This window comes from Chiloscyllium plagiosum, unplaced genomic scaffold (assembly GCF_037043375.1).
Source record: "Chiloscyllium plagiosum isolate Xiang-an unplaced genomic scaffold, Cpla_swu_hap1 HiC_scaffold_43, whole genome shotgun sequence".
Lineage (NCBI taxonomy): Eukaryota > Metazoa > Chordata > Chondrichthyes > Orectolobiformes > Hemiscylliidae > Chiloscyllium > Chiloscyllium plagiosum.
Window position 1 is genome coordinate 31,152,375 of NW_028270181.1, and position 21,634 is coordinate 31,174,008.

General features: G+C 43.8%; 1 protein-coding gene across 4 annotated transcripts in view; it reads right to left on the reverse strand.

The window, feature by feature from the left end:
• LOC122541750 (serine/threonine-protein phosphatase 2B catalytic subunit beta isoform) overlaps window positions 1-21,634 on the reverse strand; it is a 121,492-nt gene that overhangs the window by 61,868 nt on the left and 37,990 nt on the right. For all 4 annotated transcript variants that reach the window (XR_015754249.1, XM_043678657.2, XM_043678659.2 and 1 more), the window contains exon 2: window positions 5,406-5,606. Coding sequence is in view for 3 of the 4 variants with exons in the window: in XM_043678657.2 (XP_043534592.1) it covers window positions 5,406-5,606 (201 nt within the window). In the remaining variant the exon portion in view is untranslated. The remainder of the gene's footprint in view (window positions 1-5,405; window positions 5,607-21,634) is intronic.

The window sequence follows — 21,634 nt, forward strand, 5'->3', positions numbered from 1 at the left end:
GGCTCAAGCATTGACAAGAGAATTGATTTCGACCAGTGAGGTGATGAGTGACCGATTTTGATATCACACTCAATGAAGACTGGAAGTTGGCAAACGTGGTGTCACAGCTTAAGAAGGGCGGTAAAGACAAGCCAGGGAACTATAGACCAGTGAGCCTGTCCTCAGTGGTGGGCAAGTTGTTGGAGGGAATCCTGAGGGACAGGATGTACATGTATTTGGAAAGGCAAGGACTGATTCGGGATTGTCAACATGGCTTTGTGCATGGGAAATCATGTCTCACAAACTTGATTGAGTTTTTTGAAGAAGTAACAAACAAGATTGATGAGGGCAGAGCAATAGATGTGATCTATATGTACTTCAGTAAGGGTTTCAACAAGGTTCCCCATGGGAGACTGATTAACAAGGTTAGATCTCATGGAATACAGGGAGAACTTTCCATCTGGATACAGAACTGGCTCAAAGGTAGAAGACAGAGGGTGGTGGTGGAGGGTTCTTTTTCAGACTGGAGGCCTGTGACCATGGAGTGTCACAAGGATCGGTACTGAGTCCTCTACTTTTGTCATTTACATAAATGATTTGGATGCGAGCATAAGAGGTACAGTTAGTAAGTTTGCAGATGACACCAAAATTGGAGGTGTAGTGGACAGCGAAGAGGGTTACCTCAGATTACAACAGGATCTGGACCAAATGGGCCAATAGGGTGAGAAGTGGCAGATGGAGTTTAATTCCGATAAATGCGAGGTGCTGCATTTTGGGAAAGCAAATCTTAGCAGGACTTATACACTGGTCATGGCAGATGGAGGTGTAGAGGGATTGGATATCCATGGTGAAGATGAGGCGTTGAGGGCTGGGGAAACGGAAGTCTTGGAGGAGGTGGAGGGCGTGGGTGGTGTCTCGAACATATGTGGGGAGTTCCTTGACTAGGGGGGATAGGACAGTGTCGAGGTAGGTAGAGATGAGTTCACTGGGGCAGGAGCATGCTGAGACAATGGGTCAATGGGACGCCTCATCTTCACCATGGATATCCAATCCCTCTACACCTCCATCCGCCACGACCAGGGCCTCCAAGCCCTCCTTTTTTCCTCTCCCGACATGCCCAACAGTACCCTTCCACCGACACTCTCATTCGTTTGGCTGAACTGGTCCTCACCCTTAACAATTTCTCCTTCGAATCCTCCCACTTCCTCCAGACCAAAGGGGTAGCCATGGGCACACGTATGGGCCCCAGCTATGCCTGCCTCTTTATTGGCTACATAGAACAGTTGATCTTCTGTAATTACACCAGCACCAGTCCCCACCTCTTCCTCCGCTACTTTGATGACTGCATTGGCGCCATGTCATGCTCCCGCAAGGAGGTTGAGCAATTCATCAACTTCAACACATTCCACCCTGACCTTAAATTTACCTGGACCATCTCTGACACCTCCCTCCCCTTCCTGGACCTCTCCATCTCCATTAATAACGACCGACTTGACACTGACATGTTTTACAAACCCACCGACTCCCACAGCTACCTGGATTCCACCTCTTCCCACCCTATCTCTTGCAAAAATGCCATCCCGTATTCCCAATTCCTCCGCCTCCACCGTATCTGCTCCCAGGAGGACCAGTTCCACTACAGAACACACCAGATGGCCTCCTTCTTTAGAGACCGCAATTTCCCATCCCACGTGGTTAAAGATGCCCTCCAATGCATCTCGCCCACATCCCGCACCTCCGCCCTCAGACCCCACCCCTCCAACCGTAACAAGGACAGAACACCCCTGGTGCTCACCTTCCACCCTACCAACCTTCGCATAAACCAAATCATCCGCCGACATTTCCGCCAACTCCAAAAAGACCCCACCACCAGGGATATGTTTCCCTCCCCACCCCTTTCCGCCTTCCACAAAGACCGTTCCCTCCATGACTACCTGGTCAGGTCCATGCCCCCCTACAACCCATCCTCCTATCCTGGCACCTTCCCCTGCCACTGCAGGAACTGCAAAACCTGCCCCCACACCTCCTCTCTCACCTCCATCCAAGGCCCTAAAGGAACCTTCCACAGCCAAAGTTTTACCTGCACATCCACTAATATCACTTAGTGTATCCGTTGCTCCCGATGCGGTCTCCTCTACATTGGGGAGACTGGACGCCTCCTAGCAGGGCGCTTTAGGGAACATCTCCGGGACACCCGCACTAATCAACCACACCACCCTGTGGCCCAACATTTCAACTCACCCTCCCACTCTGCAGAGGACATGGAGGTCCTTGGCCTCCTTCACCGCCGCTCCCTCACCACCAGACGCCTGGAGGAAGAACGCCTCATCTTCCGTCTCGGAACACTTCAACCCCAGGGCATCAATGTGGACTCCTACAGTTTCCTCATTTCCCCTTCCCCCACCTCACCCCAGTTCCAAACTTCCAGCTCAGCACTGTCCCCATTACTTGTCCTACCTGCCTATCTTCTTTTCCACCTATCCACTCCACCCTCCTCCTTGACCTATCACCTTCATCCCCTCCCCCACTCACCTATTGTATTCTATGCTACTTTCTCTCCACCCCCACCCTCCTCTAGCTTATCTCTCCACGCTTCTGGCTCTCTGCCTTTATTCCTGATGAAGGGCTTTTGCCCGAAACGTCGATTTTACTGCTAAACGTCGGATGCTGCCTGAACTGCTGTGCTCTTCCAGCACCACTAATCCAGAAAAGAGACCTTGGAGTGCAGGTTCATAGCTCCTTAAAAGTGGAGTTGCAGGTAGATAGGGTAGTGAAGGTGGCGTTTGATATGCTTTCCTTTATTGGTCAGAGTATTGAGTACAGGAGTCGGGAGGTCATGTTGCGGCATGCATTCCTGGTCTCCTTCCTATCGGAAAGATGTTGTGAAACTTGAAAGGGTTCAGAAAAGATTTACAAGGATGTTACAAGGGTTGGAGGATCTGAGCTACAGGGAGAGGCTGAACAGGCTGGGGTTGTTTTCCTTGGAGCGTCGGAGGCTGAGGGGTGACCTTCTAGAGGTTTACAAAATTATGAGGGGCATGGATAGGATAAATAGACAAAATCTTTTCTCTGGGGTCAGGGAGTCCAGAACTGGAGGGCATAGGTTTAGGGTGACAGGGAAAAGATATAAAAGAGACCTAAGGGGCAACTTTTTCACGCAGAGGGTGGTACGTGTATGGAATGAGCTGCCAGAGGATGTGGTGGAGGCTGGTACAATTGCAACATTTAAGAGGCATTTGGATGGGTATATGAATAGGAAGGGTTTGGAGGGATATGGGCCAGGTGCTGGCAGGTGGGACTAGATTGGGTTGGGATATCTGGTCGGCATGGACGGGTTCGACCGAAGGGCCTGTTTCTGTGCTGTACATCTCGATGACACTAAATGCTGTTTTGATTTTAAGGAATGCTGGCAAAATTGAAGTCAATGGGAATCAAAGAGGAAACTCTCTGCTGGTTCAAGTCATAATGAACACAAAGGAAAATGGATGCAGCTGTTGGAGCTCAATCATCTCAGCCCAAGAACATTGCTACAGGAGTTTTTCAGGAGTACTGTTCGAGATCCAACTATCTTCAAACTTTTCAGTGAACATCCCTTCAGCAGAAACCCACAAGTGGCGTTCACTGATGATTGTACTAAGTTTAGCATTTTTTTGAAATTCATCCAGTCTGCACCATTATGTAGCAAGACCTGGACGACGTCCAGATTGGTTAAGTGGCAAGTAATATTCATGCCATCTCAAGATACAGAAGAACCTAACCATCTTCTTTCATATTAAATGACGTTTCAAACACACCCACTATGAACAAGCTGGAGGTTAACACTACCACTGACCAGAAATAAACTGGAATAGCCATGTGAAGACAATGGCTACAAGGACAGGTCAAAGTCTGGGAATCTGCAGCAAGTAACTCCCCTCCTTTCAAACCCAAAGCTTAGCCATAATTAACAGGGGCCAAATCATTTCTGTGATGGAATATTACCCATTTAACCAGGATGAATGTAGCTCCAACAAAATTCAAGAAGCTGGACATATCCAGGTCAACAGCAGCTTGTTTAACTGGCACCCCATCCACCACTGGTGTACAGTGGTAGCAGTGTATATAACTAAGTAGATGCAGTACAGGAATTAACCAAACTTTCTAAAATGTCTTTCAAACTCGTGATAGCTACCAGTTAGAAAACACAAGGGTGACGGATGTATGGGAACACCAACACCTGCAGGCATCCTCCAAGCCACACATCATTCTAACTTTTAGCTATCACCATTGCTTTGATGCACTGTGCCAAAATCCTGGAACTCCCTTCCTAACAACACATATACAGATGCACTGAAGAATGTGGCTCAACGCCACCTTTTCCAGGGCTGGCATGGATTGATAAATGCTGACCTTGCTAGTCTTACTCAATTCATGGAAACTTTTTTTTTTAAAAAAAAAGTTAGCTAATTCCATACTGACCTTCAATCAATAACTTTTGGTTTGTACAGTGTGGCTCCTACTCCCACTAAGTCATCTTACAATTAATTAACCAGTAAATTATTAAGTTTAATGTCTCGATTTAGAAAAAGGAGCAAATTCCACAATATCATTTAGATTAGATTAGATTACTTACAGCGTGGAAACAGGCCCTTCGGCCCAACAAGTCCACACCGACCCTCCGAAGAGCAACCCACCCAGACCCATTCCCCTACATTTACCCCTTCACCTAACACTATGGGACAATTTAGCATGGCCAATTCACCTGACCTGCACATCTTTGGACTGTGGGAGGAAACCGGAGCACCCAGCGGAAACCTACGCAGACACAGGGAGAATGTGCAAACTCCACACAATTGCCTGAGGCGGAAATTGAACCCAGGTCTCTGGCGCTGAGGCGCAGCAGTGCTAACCACTGTGCCACCATGCATTACAGCGTATAGGCCTACAACCTGTGTACAATCATTTGGAAGTTGGGTGAAGAATGCACCTAGAAAAAAATACTATTCATAGGGAGCAGTTAGGAACAGGCCAATTTAAGGTTCTTATCATTTTAAGGATTTGGCTTCAACAGACCAATTGAAGTTATTGTTTGTGACATAATATTTGTAACATTTTCTTTCTTCTTTATAGCAAAGAAAGTGCTTGCTTTCTTTAATAAAATTATCCTTCATTTGGATTTTTATCATTTATAGATTAGTTTATAACATTGTTTTACATATTTGGCATTGATTTCACCCTGTTACATTCAGAGGACAGCATCAAACCCAACTGAAGCTCCAATAGGAATTCTCACCCGACAGACATATGGGCGCACACACCAACTTGGTTTTGTCTTTATTTGACTACTAATGGGTGAGAGGAAGGTGAGGTGAGGAAAACAACATTTTAAATCAGCAAGAGATTTACTGAGTGTATACCACAGCACAGGAAGCTATCTGGCTCCTTACCTGTTATTGGTGCTTCCACTTCAATCATGGTCTTTTCTCTTCGCAGGATTTCAGCTCCATCATTAATAATTCTAAGTGCAATTTCTTCCTCTACCCGACCTTCTTTAATTAAATGATTTTTCAGAACATCTACCCTAGGTTTTCCATTGGTGTCAAAGACCTCATCAAATGTCAAGCGATGGGTTGGTGGAAAGGGGACAGCTGCAGGGAAGGAGTCAAAGAAGAAAGTAAAATTCATCAATTACTTTGAACAAAAACAGACAACTGGCACTGATTTACTATATTGATCTAAAAATCAAAGTAATACAAAAAGATTTGGCAACTAATTTGGTGTTGGAATGATGTAATGTGGGAGAGGGAAAAAGGAACCAAGACAAAAATGTATTGCATTAAATACTGACAAATTCTGACAGTTCAAGTGATCAACAAGAAAAAGTTTGTTCCTCAGTTTGCCATCTGTTCTCAATTGTAATTGATCTCAGGAAGCTACGACAGTTTAGCAAATAATGAAACTGCAAGTATTGTTCTAAGCCACACTGTCCAAGCAGCATAGACTTAATCTGCGGTTTAGACCAAGTCTGATGTCAGCAACAGAAGCCTACAGCTCAGTGCACCAGAGATCAGGAAAAGAACAATGACCAGTAAAGTGCTCACAATATAGGGCATCAGCAATCACACTGAATGAAAAAATGATTGCAATCAGTTATGAGGTTCCACCTTTAAAATAACTTATCAATAACCTTGATCACTTAGGTTGATACATGAGCAAAGTACTCCAAGGCAGTGGTCATCCATGAAGTAAAAAGGGGGAAGGACAAAATATCTAAAAACAATATTCCATGAAACCAGGGACATGAAAAATCTCTTGAAGCAGCTGAAATGTCTATTTGCAAATTTTCACCCAAAATTAAAAGGAAAAAAAGGACTTAACTTTTAGATTATTCATTCATGGGATGAGGCTATTATTGGTTAAGCAAGCATTTATTACCCATTCCTAACTGACCTGACATTGTGGTCTTAAACCACTGTAGTTCTTAGGATGTAGGAACACCATGCTGTCAGGGAGGGAGTTCTCGGATTATGACCCCACAGCAGTGAAAAAACTGCAAGAATAGTTTTAAATCAGAATGGAATGTGGCTTGGAAGTCACTGCGTTCCAGGCATTTACTGGCCTTGTGCTTCTAGGTGAACACAGGCTTTGAAGGTGCTATCGGAGGAGCTTTAGTCAGTTGCCATTGTGCATATTTAACAGCAGTTATTGTACTGTTTATTTGTGCATCAGTGAATATCGAAGGTGATGGATGGAAGTGGGCCAAATTGTATGGATAGTATCAAGCTTCAAATGTTTTTGGAGCTACACTCATGCAGGCAAGTGGAAAGCACTCTGTCACATTCTTGATTTAATACCCTACTTGTGTACAGGCATAGGAAGACAGGCGGTGAATCACACACTGAATTCCTAGCGCCTGGCCTGCTCCTTCAGCCACAGCATTTATTTGGGTTCTCCGGTTCAGATCAGGTCAGGTCGTCAATGGCAACTCCACAGGATGATGACAGAGGGAAATTCAGCAATGGTAATACAAGTGAACATCAAGGCAAGATGATTAAAATCTCTCCTGTTTGAAACTGTAATTGGCTAGCACCTATGGATCAAATTATTTGCCAATTTTGAGCCCAAGCATGAGTGTTGACCAGGTCCTGCTGCACATGAACACAGTCTGCTTCAGTAGCAAAGCAGAAATGCAGAGAACATCTCCATTTCTGATTTTATGAAGAGGTCATTGATAAAACAACTGAAAACAGATGGGCCCGGGATACTACACTGAGGAACCCCTGCAGAGGGCAATCAACAGCTACAACCACCTCATTTAGCACTTGGTATTAACAGAATCGTGTGTGAGCATGAGTGCACGCGGGAGAGAGCGTGCGCACGAGAGAGAGAGTGTGCGAGAGTAAGAGACAGACAGATAGACAGGAGGGAGAGAGAGATTACACCCCCCCCCCCAACCAAGCCACTGACTACAGTTTTTATAAGTCTCCTATACACCCTTAAGAATGCATCATTTTACTGCATATGAAATATATGTTCAAACCCTCACTCGTAAATCAGCTAATTTTGATGCTTTCCCAATAAAGCTCTTAAATATGACTCACACCAGCCTCGGAGGGTTTCACACAAATTTCAGAGTCACAAAGCTATGGAGTCAGTCCCACTTGAGCACCTTAAACACATGTTCTACACAAACACATTAACGGTCAGTGCCATCTTTCAGAAAAGCTATTAATCGGAGGCTTCAACTGCCTAGTCATTGGAAGAAAAACATTTCATGCCATCACTTGAACATCCTGGTGTGCTGACCAACATCTACATAGAACATTGAGCAGTACAGCACGGACAGGCCCTTCGGCCTTCAATGTGTGCCGACTTTTTATCTGACTCTAAGATCAGACTAAACTGCATACCCTTCATATGCCTATCATGTTCCTTACATGTTCTTAATGTATCCAAGTCTACTACTATTGCTCGCATTGCATTCCACGCACTCATCACACTGTGTGAAGAGCCTATCTTGGACAGCACGTCTAAACACTTCTCCAATCACCTTAAAATTATGCCCTCTTGGTGATAGCCATTTCCACCCTGGGAAAAAGTCTCTGGCTATCCACTCTATCTCTGCCTCTCCATCTTGTACACCTCGATCAAGTCACCTCGCATGCTTCTTTGCTGCAATGAGGAAAGTCCTAGCCCCTCAATCTTTCTTCATAAGACATGGCCTCCAGTCCAAGTAGCATCCTGGTCAATCTCCTCTGCACCCACAATGAGGATGCAAGGATAATATCCAAAAGTGCAGCAATCTCTTCCCTCACTTTCTGTAGTATCCTAGGGTATATCCTGTTTGACCCAGGAGATTTATCTATCCTTATGTTTTTCAAATTTTTCAGCATATTCTCCTTCCTAACATTAACCCGTTCAAGCCTATCTCCCTGGATCACACTGTCCTCCGAACTGTCAATGTCCTTTTCATTAGTGAGTAATGAAGTAAAATATTCATTAAGGACCTCCCCTACGTCCTCCAACTCCAGGCACAAATTTGCTCCACTATCCCTGATCGGCCCTACCCTTGCTCTGGCCATCCTCTTGATGCTCACAAAAGTGCGTAGAATGCCTTAGGGTTTTCTTTAATCTTACCCACTAAAGCTTTTTCAGGTCCCTTTCTCGCTCTCAAGTCCATTCTTCAATTCCTTTCTGGCTACCTTGCAAACCTCTAAAGCCCTGTCTGATCCTTGCCTCCTCAACCTTCAGCTTCCTTCTTCCTCTGGACTTGCCACCCAAGGTTCTTTCAACCTACCACCCCTTCCTTGCCTCAGTCGGACAAACCTGTCATGCTCAGCTGAACCTCTTGTTTCACAAAACTCAACTTAAATCTTTCCCTGCCGTCCAGCAAGTGCTTCTTAAACAACCTCCACATGTCTGTCATGCATTTCCCTGAGAACATCTGTTCTCAATTTAGGCGCCCCAGTTCCTACCTAATAGTAGTTAGTTCTGAGTTTAGTTAAACAAGAGGTTCAGCTGAGCATGACTCAGATCAGATAAGAACTTGCACTTAATCAGGTGCTGAGGCAAGAGTAATGGGTTAACAAGGTGCAAAAGCAGTCATTATGCAGAACCATTTAACAATATTGAAAGCATTCAGTACACAAGATCAGCTAACAAGGGGAAAAGTATCGATTGTGTGAATCCAGTTAACAAGGTTAAGAACATTCATTATATAACATTAAAGGGCTTGGTCTCTGCTACTGACACTCATTGATTGTAGCAGTCACCCAATTATATGTATGCTGCCGTATCTGGATGCTCCTCCCTGTAAAATGACTATATAGTTCATTGAGAAACTCTATTCCAGAGAAGATCATGAACGCATGTCTCTCTGTGCACTTGGGCAGTCATTCCACTCTGAGGGCCCGGAATAAGGAGGTAAAACCATTAAGCGTCTCTGAGCATTTTGCTTCGACTGATGGTGGGAAACAGGACGATGCTGACAATGAGACAAGACACTAAATTCAAATTTCTCCTGTATAGACACACCAACATAAATTCTCAATTAACATTCATATCATCAAACCATTACACAACTACATAGATAGATTGGGAGAGTTACTTAAAGGGATGACAGCGGATAGACAACAGCAAACATTCAAGGAATGCATGGAGGACCTGCAACAACTGTTTATTCCTGTCTGGCACAGAAGCAAAATGGGTAAGAGGGCCAATCCATGGATTACAAAGGAAATTAGAGATCGTGTCCAATCCATGGAAGAAGCATACAGATTGGCCAAAGAAAAATAGCTGTGAGGATTGGGAGCAGTTTAAAAATTCAGCAAAGGTGGACAAAATGATTGACTAAGGGGAAAAGTCAGCTTGCAGGGAACATAAAGACTGACCCAAAGTTTCTACAGGTACATGAAGAGAAAGATTGGTGAAGACAAATATAGGTCCTCTAGGGACAGAAACGTGGTGGGGCAGGGGGTGGGGAGGGGAAAGAAGTATAATATACAAAGAAATGGCTGAACAATCAAAATACATATTTTGGCTCTGTCTTCAGGAAAGAAAACAAGATAGATATCAGAAATGTTGGAGAATACAAGATGCAGAGAGAGGTAAGAACGAAGGGAGATCAATATTAGTGAAGAAAGAATACTGGGAAAATTGAGGGGATGGAAGGTGGATAAGTCCCCAGAGCCTGATAATCTAAATCTCGGAGTACTTAAGGAAGTGGCTCTCGAAACAGTAGATGCATTGGTAGTCATCTTCCATGATTCTACACCTCAGAGACTCCATTCAGATTGACAAGTAGCTAATGTTACTCCAATATTCAAAAAGGGAGGTAGAGAGAAAACAGGAAATTATAGTCCAATAAGCCTAACTTCGAGAGTCGTAAAATTCTTAAGTCCATTAAAGGGCTTCACGGTGGAGCATTTAAAAAGAAGTGGCAGGATCAGACAGAGTCAGCATGGATTTATGAAGGGAAAAATCATGCTTGACAAGTCTGTTGGCATTCTATGAAAATGTAACGAGTTGACAAGGGAGAGCCAGTCAACATGGTATATTTGGACTTTTACAAAGTATTTGACGAAGTCCTGCATAAGAGATTTCTGAGCAAGATTAAAGGATTGGGGAAGTATATTGAGATGGGTGAAAAGCTGGTTGGTAGAGAGGAAACAGTAGGAATTAATGGGTCCTTTTCAAATTGGCAGGCAGTAACTGGTGGGTTCCACAGGGATCGGTGCTAGGTCCTATTAGTGCAATTTCACAATATATTAACAATTTGGATGCGAGAACAAAATGTAACATCTCAAAGTTTGGAGATGATACCAAGTTGGATGGGAGGGTGAACTGTGATGAAGGTGCAATATGCTTCAGCATGATCCGGACAGACTGGGCAAGTGGATAAAATCAATGGCAGATGCAGTATAATTTGGATAAACGCAAGGCTATTCATTGTGTCATAAAGATGTACAACATAGAAGCAGACCCTTCGGTCCAAAATGTCCATGCCAACCAGATGTCCTAACCTAATTTAGTCCCATTTGCCAACACTTGGCCCATATCCCTCTAAACCGTTCCTATTCATGTACCCATCCAGATGCCTTTTAAAATGTTGTAATTGTACCATCCTCCACCACTTCCTCAGTCCATACACTCACCACCCGCTGCGTGAAAAGGTTGCCCCTTCAGTCCCTTTTATATCTTTCTCCTTTCACTCTAATCCTATGCCCTCTAGTTCTGGATACCCCCACCCCAGGAAAAAGACTGTGCCTATTTATCCTATCCATGCCCCTCATGAATTTTATAAATCTTTGAAGGTCACCCCTCAGCCTCCAATGCTCCAGATAAAAAAAAAACCCAGCCTATTCAGCCTCTCCCCATAGCTTAAATCCTCCAACCCTGGCAATATCCTCGTAAATCTTTGCTGAACTCTTTTCAAGTTTCACAACATCCTTATTCACTTTGCAAGCAAAACCAAGGCAGCAGATTGCTTCCTGACTGGCTTAAACTGGAAGATGGGAGTGAAGACAAATGGTATGTTAGCCTTCATTGCAAGAGGCTGAGCATAGGATCAGTGATGTGCTGTTGCAGTTGTACAGGGCCTTGGTGAGGCCACACCTGGAATAGTGTGCATGCAGTTTTGGTCTCCTTTTCTGAGGAACGATGCTTTTGCTTTTGAGGGAGTACAGCAAAAGGTTTACCAGGCTGATTCCAATGATGGCTGAACTGACATACAAGGAGATTTTCTTTGCTGGACTGAGGGGGGGATTTCATAGAGACTTATAAAATTCTAACAGGACTAGACAGTATAGGTGCAGGGAGGATGGTCCTGATGGTGGGTGCATCCAGGGGTCACAGAGTGAGGACTTGGGTGGACCATTTAGGATGGAGATGAGGAGACATCTTTTCACCCAACGAGTGGTGGGTCTATGGAATTCATTTCCACAGGAAGTTGTTGATGCCAAACTATTGAATACATGCAAGGGCGACCAGATATAGTACTTGGAGTGAATGGGACCAAAGGTTATGGGGACCAAGCAGAATTAGGGTGAGTTGGATGATCAGCCATGATTGTGATGAATGACAGACCAGACTCGGAGGGCCAAATGTCCTCCTCCTGCTCCTATCTTTTGTTTCTCTGTTTATATGCTTAAAAAAGGAATAGAAAACACATTAGGTTTCAACATCTGTCAACACATGGCAATACATACCAAATTAGTTGTTTACCAAATAAGATGAGGTGGGCAGTTGGAACAACAACAATTAATAACTGATATGTGCTCAAACCTTAACAGGTATTAAAAAGGAGGCAACTGCAAAGTGCTTGTGTTTGTACATACTTATTGCACAGCCCTTTTCCAACTGCTGTCTCAAAATGTTTGTGTTCATGGACAATGTGCAGCCAAATTATTACTCAGACAGACAATCTGTTGAATATATTCAGAGTACAGTTGAGGACTGGAGCAGCATAAAAATAATAAATGCCCTTTACATGCTAGGTTAGGAAGGTCTACAGTAACAGTAGTAAACTCGAGAACTATCCATCTACAACTGTGGAAAAAAGGACAGTTGTCTCTTCTTTCAAGCACCCATGAACAGCATTGCTACAATTCAGTGCTCACACACTAATTCTTGTTTCTCTAGCAAATTTGTGGGTTCATCAAGTTCAGGACATTAATTGGACAATAATGAGCAACTGCAAATACTCCCAGATGAGTGAAATACAGTACAGAAGAACCTCGATTATCCAAAGTACACAACCGGGAATTATTTTGTTCGGTTAATCGAATTCCAGATAATAATTGAATGCCAGATAACAGTTTAGCTAAGCATCGGGATCTTGCGATCTTGCCAGATAATCTGAAATTCAGATAACCAAATGTCGGATAATCGAGGTTCCCTTGTATAGTTATATGCAAAAAAAGATTCCTTTCCTGCATCTTTAGTGGCCCTCAGCCTCAATTTCACAAGTCAGCTTTATGTAGAAAAAGAGATGTCAAAAGAATCTACTTTGCAAAGTTGACAGATTAAAAACGTTTTTGAACCCGAATTTTGAAATATTCCTTTGAAATGTGGCTTACTGTATTAAGTCCAGCATTTGTTACCCACCTTTCGTTTCACTCAAAGCGGTGATGGTCACTCATCCTCAAACTTAAAAATCACACAACACCAGGTTTATCTGGAAGCACTAACTTTTGGAGCACTGCTCCTTCGTTACAACAACCTGAAGGAATAGCGCTCCAAAAGCTAGTGCTTCCAGATAAACCTGTTAGACTATAACCTGGTGTCGTGAGATTTTTAACTTTGTCCACCCCAGTTCAACACCAGCCCCTCCAAATCATCTTCAAATTGTTACAGTCTTTATAGTGAAAGTGTTTCCCTTAGAATTCAACACGTGCAGTTTCGTGATTTTGACCCAAAGAAAATGAAGGAATACCAATTTCCATTTTGGAATTTGTTGCATTATATTGCCCTCAACTCAGTGACTAATTTCAATGTTTTACTGCAAATATGACTAAATTGTCAGAAGCAGACTGCACTAGACAACAGAAGACAGACAGGTCATTTATATGCATCTTATTCAAACTCAGGACAGGCTAAAACATTTTATCACCAATGAAGTACTTTTGAACAATCACTAATGCAACACAGGAAAAGTGGTTTCCAACTTGTGCACAGCAAGCTCTCTACAAATAACAAGGTGACGTAGATGAGATCAGATTTTGTGATATGAAGTGCCAAAGAAGACTGGCCAGAACACCTCAGAAGTCCCCTGTACTACTTCAGCATAACAGACTGACATTATGCTCAGTAGGCAGACCTCAGGATGGCTGTGACAAGTGCTGTAATAGAATTTCATGCTTTCACCTCAAGCCTTTCATTTCCAGGCTCTTTTTCCATGGATTCGGAATCTCTGCCACAAAACCAATTATACAAAACCGATGCAGGAAACTGATCCCAGCAGCACAGGGAAACCAAGGATGCCCTTACCGGGGAACCCCTGCTGCTGCATTACACCAATCACAACTTCACGAGATGAAATCATTGCAGCCTAAAATATAAACTAGTCGAAAGGCTGATTGTTTATTGTATCATATAACATTTAGAATATAGTGTTTCTAATTACACTGCTAGGAAGGATCTGACCAGATATTTTGTATTATATGTTTGCTGTGTGATGGAATGGGGAGGGTGTCAGGGAAGAAAACAAAATTGTGCAACGATACTGAAAATATTGTAATTATGAGAAAATATGCAATGCAGACATATTTGACGGAGCACGAGAAAACAATGCATCCTGCCAAGAAGCCCAAGCATTGAATGCAGCTGTCCAATGTGGTATATTTCTGTTATCTGCAAAGATACAAACAAATGTTCCTTTCATACAAGCTTTGAAAGTTCTGTTTCCTTGCTGGGGTACAGGTTCATCAATACCGCAGTTCACCAAACCATCACCCAGATAGTCAATCTTTTCGTGCAAGACTCAGTTTGGGGTATCCAAACTATGCCCTACTAATCTTGGGGTTACTTAAGAGTTAGAGTCCTACAACACAGAGACAGACCCTTTGGTCCAAGCTGGTGCATGCTGACCAAAACGCCCATCAACACTAACCCTATTTCCCTGCACTAGGCCCATATCCTTCTAAACCTTTCCTTTCCATGTATTGGCCCAAATGCCTTTCAAATGTTGTTAATATTTTAACACTCAATCACTTCCACTGGCAGTTCATTCCACATGAATACCACCCTATGTAAAAAAGTTGCCCCTCAGGATCTCTTTTATTCTTTCCCTCTAACCTTAAACTAATACCCTCTAGTCCTCAATTCCCTAACCATGGGAGAAAGACTTGAGTGCTTCCACCATACCCATGCCTCTCATGATCTTATATACTTGTATAAGATTCACCCCTCAGTCTCCTATGCTCTGAAGAAAAAAGTCCTAACTTGTACAACCTCTCCCAATAACTCAGGCCCTAGAGTCCTGGCAACATCCTTGTAAATTTCTTCTGCACTCTTTCCAGTTTAATAACATCCTTCCTATGGCAAAGTGACCAAAACTGGACACAATACTCCAAGTGTGGCCTCACCAACATCCTGTACAACTGCAACATAACTTCCCAATTTCTATACTCAATGCCCTGACTGATGAAGGCCAGTGTGCCAACAGCCTTCTTCACTGTCCTGTCTACCTGTGACTCCACTTTCAAAGATCTGTGCACCTGAACTCCAAGGTCCCTCTCTTCCACTACACTCCTTAAGGCCCTAACATTCACCATAAAATTCCCACCTTGATGTGACTTGCCAAAATGCAAGACGTCACAAATCTATATTAAACTCCATTTGCCATTTCTTGGCCCACTTCCCCAGCTGATCAAGGTCCTGCTGCAATTTCTGATAACCTTCCTCACTGTCCACGATACCTCCTATTTTAGTGTCATCTGCAAACTTACAAATCATGCCTTGTACATTCTCATTGAAATCATTGATATAAATAACAAAACAACAATGGGCCCAGCACAGACCCCTGAGGTACTCCACCAGTCACAGGCCTCTAGTCCAACAAGCACCCTTCCACTATTACCCTCTGCTTCCTACCATCAAGCTAATTATGTATCTAATTTGCCAGCTTCCCCAGGATCCCATGCAATCTAATCTTCCAGAGCAGCCTATCACGTGGAACCTTACAATGAAATCTATATAGACCAAGTCAACAGTCCTGCCCTCATCAACTTTCCTGGTCACTTCAAAGAACTCCAACAAATTTATAAGGCATGATCTCCCATGCACAAAGCTATGCTGTCTATTCCTAATCAAACCTTGTCTTTCCAAATGCACATATATCTTATCTCACAGAACCTTCGTTAACACATTCAGTTCCTAGGTTTTTCTTTGCAGCCCTTCCTGAATATTCCCTACCCTCCAGTCTTCCAGGACCTCATGCATGGCTAACGACAATGTGAAAATATCAGCCAGGGTCCCCCACAACTGTTTCTTTAGACTCGTGCAGTGTTCTTGGCTATATCTTGTCAGGACCTGGAAATTTATCCACTTTCATACATTCTAATACATCTAATACTCTATTGTGATGTGGATTGCCCCCAAGATATGATACTTGGTCTGCCATTCAACTCCATTTTCCACTTGCAATTATTTCTTCCCATGGACCTCTCTTGTACTAATCTTAAGGGTCTGAAGTGTGGGATCACCAACACGTTTTCTTTGGATAACCACGCCTTAAATCTATCGACCTTATAATGCAGCAAACATGGAAACCAATTACATAGACAATTCTATGTACACCAAGAGCCTAAACGATGCCACTTTGCTGCTGCCTAAAGGTCCCTTGTGATGCAGAATCCATGAATGAGTGAGTTGACCACACTGAAATCTGTTCTTCAAAAGCAGTTAAGATGTATTCATTATTGTTGTTGCTGTATCTTGCTGACCCAATCCAGCTAAGTTTCAAGAGACAAGTCCCTTTGCAAAGTACTTGAAAAAAAAAGTGCATGTACAACTAGTTAGAACAATTTTAGAAAATTCTCTTCTCAGCAAAGCAAATGGTACCCAAAAATTGATTACCGTAACACCTATTTGGGAAAGGATAAAGAAACAATGTATGAAAGGATGTATATGCATCACAAATTGAGTAAGCCAATAGTGAGAGATTTAACTGCATGACTAAGTCATGTTAGCATTAGCAGCTTGATCTGTGCAAGCTGATAAAAACATTTCAACTTTATATGGAAAACTTTCAGAAACTCCCGGACCAGACACAGTGTTGAAAGGCTTTGTGACCATGCAAGGGCTGAGTATTTTTTTCTCAGAATGGAATTGACGCCGACAGCATAAGTTTATTGCCTATTCCCAGTCACGAGCACTGTGGCAGAAAAGGGAACTTGGAGACGATGGGTTTTCACACAACTCATGTTACTTGTCCTTCTTAGTGGTAGAGGTCACAAGGAAAAAAATGCTGCAGTTACGTTATTGAGTGTAATGCATCTTGCAGATGAACACCCCCAACATGTCACTGTGAAGGGGATGAATACAGAATAAACAAATGAACTGTTCTTTCCAGGTTAAGTGTCTCAAGTGCTGTTGCAATGGCCCCAACCATGCAAACTGAGTATTCCAGTGTACTCCTGACTTGATCCCTTTAGCTCATGTGGAGGCTTTGAGGGGGCAGGTGAATTAACATTGAAAACATTTTATAAAGATGAGTCACAAAAATATGGATCTTGCTGGCAAGACCATCATTTATCACACATCCCTAAGTTCCTTACAGGTGACAGTGAGATGCCTTCTTAAACTGCTCCAGTTTGCATGATTAGATTCACTACAGTTGTTAATAGGATGCGCCTGGAATTTAACCCAAATAGAAGGAAGTGAAGATATCATTCAAAGCAGGGGAGGCAATGGTCCAGTGGTATTATCGCTATACTATTAATCCAGACACCCGATAAATGTTCTGAGAACACAGGTTTGAATCTCACCATGACATATTGGTGGAATTTAAATACAATACACTTGGCATTGACCTGGACACTAGATAAAACAATAGCAAAAACAACCCTGTTGACCCTGCAAAATGCTCCTAACATCTGGGAGCTAGTGCCAAAATTGGGAGAGCGGTCTGACAGCCTAGTCAAGCACCAGTTTGACATTGCCTGTAATGCATGATTGTGAGAGTATGACTATGTTCCAGACACCACCATCACCAGGATCTCTCCTGTCAATCAGGTGTTGCTACCAAACAGGTCTACTTGCATGCCAGATAGCATAAGCAGCAAATAACAGAGCTAAGCAACCCCACAACTAATGGATCAGTCTAAGCTTTGCATCCTGCCACATCCAGTCGTAAATGGTGGTAGATAATTACATAATTGATAGCCTCAGGCGATGTGCCAGAAGCTGGAGATTGGCTAATGTTGTGCCACTATTTAAGAAAGATGGTGAAGAAAAGCCAGGGAACTACGGACCAGTGAGTCTGACATCAGTGAGGGAATCCTGAGGGTCAGGATTTACATGTATTTGGAAAGGCAAAGACTGATTAGGGATAATCAACATGGCTCAGTAACTTGATTGTTACTTCTTCAGAAAAAGTCAAAGAGGATTGATGAATACTGTGCTCAATTCTGGTGGAGGGTTGCTTTTCACACTGGAGGCCTGCAACTAGCAGTGTGGCAGAGGATCAGTCCTGGGTCCACTGCTTTTTATCGTTTATATAAATGATTTAGATGTGAACAAAGGAGGTATAGTTAGTAAAACTGGAGATGGAGTGGACAGTGAAGGGGGTTACCTCAGAGTACAAAGAGGCGTTGATCAAATGGGCTGAGGAATGGCAGTTAGTGTTTAATCTAGATAAATGGGACGTGCTGTATTTTGGAAAGGCAAGTCAGGGCAGGATTTATGCACTTAATAGTAAGGTTCTGGGGAGTGTTGCTGAACAAGAGACCTTGCCGAGTGTAGGTTCATAGTTCGTTGAAAGTGGAGTCAAAGGTAGACAGGATAATGAAGGCAGCATTCGGAATGGTCAGTGCACTGAGTATCGGGGTTGGAGGTCATGTTGCAGCTGTACATGACATTAGTTAGGCCTCTTTTGGAATACTGCATTCAATTCTGATCTCCCTGCTTTTAGAAGGATGTTGTGAAGCTTGAAAGCCTTCAGAAAGGATTTAAGAGGATGTTGTCAGGGTTGGTGGGTTTGAGCTACAGGACAACGTTGAATAGGCTGGGGCCATGGAGTGTCAGAGGCTGAGGCGCAACCTTAAATCGTTTGATAAAATGAGGAGCAAGGATAGGGTGAATAGCAAAGGTCTTTTCCCCAGGGTAGCAGAGTCCAATACCAGACAGCATGGGTTTAAGGTGAGAGGGAAAAGATTTGAAAGAGACCTAAGAGGCAACTTTATCACGTAGAGGGTGGTGTGTATGGAATGAGCTGCCAGAAATAGTAGAGAAGTCTGGTAAGATTTCAACATTTAAAAAGGCATCTGGATGGGTATATGAATAGGAAGAGCCAAGAGGGATATGGGCTAAGTGCTGGCAAATGGGACTAGCTAGTGGTAGGGGACTCAGTAGTTAGACGGCTTGACAGGACATTTTGTGGTCAGGAACGGGACTCCCGGATGTTATGTTGCCTCCCCGGTGCCAGGGTACAGATGTTGCCAATCGGGTTTACAAGATTCTGAAGGGGGAGGGTGAGCAGCCAGAAATCGTGGCACCAATGATATAGCCAGGAAAGGGATTGAGGATCTGAAAAGAGACTACAGGGAGTTAGTTTGGAAGCTGAAGAGCAGGACAAGTAGAGTAGCGATCTCAGGTTTACTACTGGTGCCACGAGATAGTGAGATGAGGAACAGTCACTGAATGCAGCTGAACACGTGGCTGCGAGGCTGGTACAGGAGGGAGGGCTTCAGATCCTTAGAACATTGGGATACCTTCTGGTGAAGGTGGGACCGGTACATGAAGGACGGGATGCACCTGAACTGGAGGGGCACAAATGTCCTGGATAGGATATTTGCTCGTGTGATTCGGGAGGGTTGAACCTAGTTTGGCAGGGGGATGGAAAACAGAGCCACATATCTGAGAGTTGCAGATGGGGTGAATCTATCGGGAAGGTTTCTCACTCGATAAAACAGGGGTCAGTTAAAGCAAGGAGTGTCAGAAACAAGAGTGACGAACTTACAGCATGGATCAGTACTTGTGGCTACGATATTGTGGCCATAACGGAGACGTGGGTTTCACAGGGGCAGGAATGGTTGCTTGATGTTCCAGGGTTTAGAATGCTTAAAAAGAACAGGGAGGGTGGAAAAAGAGGAGGGGGTGTAGCATTGCTAATCAGAGTGTGCATCACAGCTACAGAAATGAAGGTTGTTGAGGAATGTTTGTCTATGGGTGGAAGTTAGGAACAGCAAGGAAGCAGCCTCAGCATTAGGAGTTTTCTACAGACCACCTAATAGCAGTAGAGAGATTGAAGATCTCATAGGCGGGCAGATTCTGGAAAAATGCAGATGTAGCAGGGTTGTTATGGGTGATTTCAACTTTCCCAATATCAACTGTAACCTCTTAAGTGCAGATAGATTGGATATAGCCAATTTTGTCAGGTGTGTTCATGAGGCTTTCCTTACTCAGTACATAGACAGACCGACGAGGGGAAAGGTCATTTTGGATTTGATGCTCGGCAATGAGCCAGGTCAGGTGTCAGATCTCGCGGTGGGAGAACACTTTGGTGACAGTGATCACAACTGCCTCACATTTACCATAGCCTTGGAGAGGGAAAGGAGCAGTTACCGAGGAAAGATATTTAATTGGGGAAAGGAAATTATGACACTATCAGACAGGAGTTGGGAAGTACAGACTGGGAGCAATTGTTCCACAGAAAGGGCACAGCAGATATGTGCAGGCTATTTAGGGAGTTGTTGTGGATGATGCACAAATTTGTTCCTCTGAGACGGGTGAGAAGGGGTAAGATTAAGGAACCTTGGATGACGAGAACAGAGGAGCTTCTCATCAAAAGGAAGGTGGCAGTTTACGTAAGGTGGAGGCAGCAAGGATCTAGCACAGCTTTAGAGGATGACCGGCTTACTAGAAATGAGCTCAGAAATGGACGGAGGAGAGCCAGGAGGGGGCATGAAAAAGGCTTGGCAAGAAGGATTAGGGAGAACCCAAAAGCATTTTTCTCATATATGTGAGGAATAAGAGAATGATCAGGGAGAAGGTACGGCCAGTCAGGGATAGCGTAGGGAATATGTGCGTCGGGTATGAGCAGATAGGGGAGGCCCTAAATGAGTTGTTTGCTTCGGTTTTCACTAAGGGACCTTGTTGTGAATGAGAACTTTGAGAAGCTGGGAAACAGGCTTGAACAGAACAAGATTGAAGAAGTTGATGTGCTGGAAATTTTGGAAAACAGTAAAATTGATAAGTTCCCAGGGCCAGACCAGATTTATCCTAGGCTGCTCCGGGAAGCGAGAAAGGAGGTTGCTAAGCCACCAGCGATGATCTTTGCCTCCTCACTCTCCACATGAGTCGTACCAGAGGATTGGAGGGAGGCGAATGTTGTTCCTCTTTTCAAGAAGGGCAACAGGGAAATCTCTGGCAATTACAGACCAGTCAGTCTTACGTCTGCAGTCAGCAAAGTTTTGGAAAGAATTCTGAGGGATAGGGCAAAGCATAGTTTGAATAAAGGCAGTCAGCATGGCTTTGTGAGGGGCAGGTCATGCCTCACAAATCTTATTGAGTTCTTTGAGGAGGTGACAAGACAGGTCGACGAAGATCGAGCAGTGAATGTGGTGTATACAGATTTCAGCAAGGTATTTGATAAGGTTCCCCATGGTATGCTCATTCATAAAGTCAGGAAGTATGGCAAATAGGGAGATTTGGCTATGTGGGTTCAGATTTGGCTGCCTGGGGGTCAGTGATGAGTGGGGTCCTGCAGGGCTCTGTTCTTGGGCCTCTGCTCTTTGTAGTTTTTATATATAGCTTGCATGAGGTTGAGGGGTAGGTTAGTAAATTTGCAGATGACACAAAGGTTGGAGGTGCCATTGATAGTATCGAGGGCTATTGCAGGCTGCAGCGTGACATAGACAGGATGCAGAGCTGGGCTGAGAAATGGTAGATGGAGTTCAACCTGGATAAATGCAAAGTGATGCATTTTGGAAGGTCGAACTCGAATGCTGAATACAGG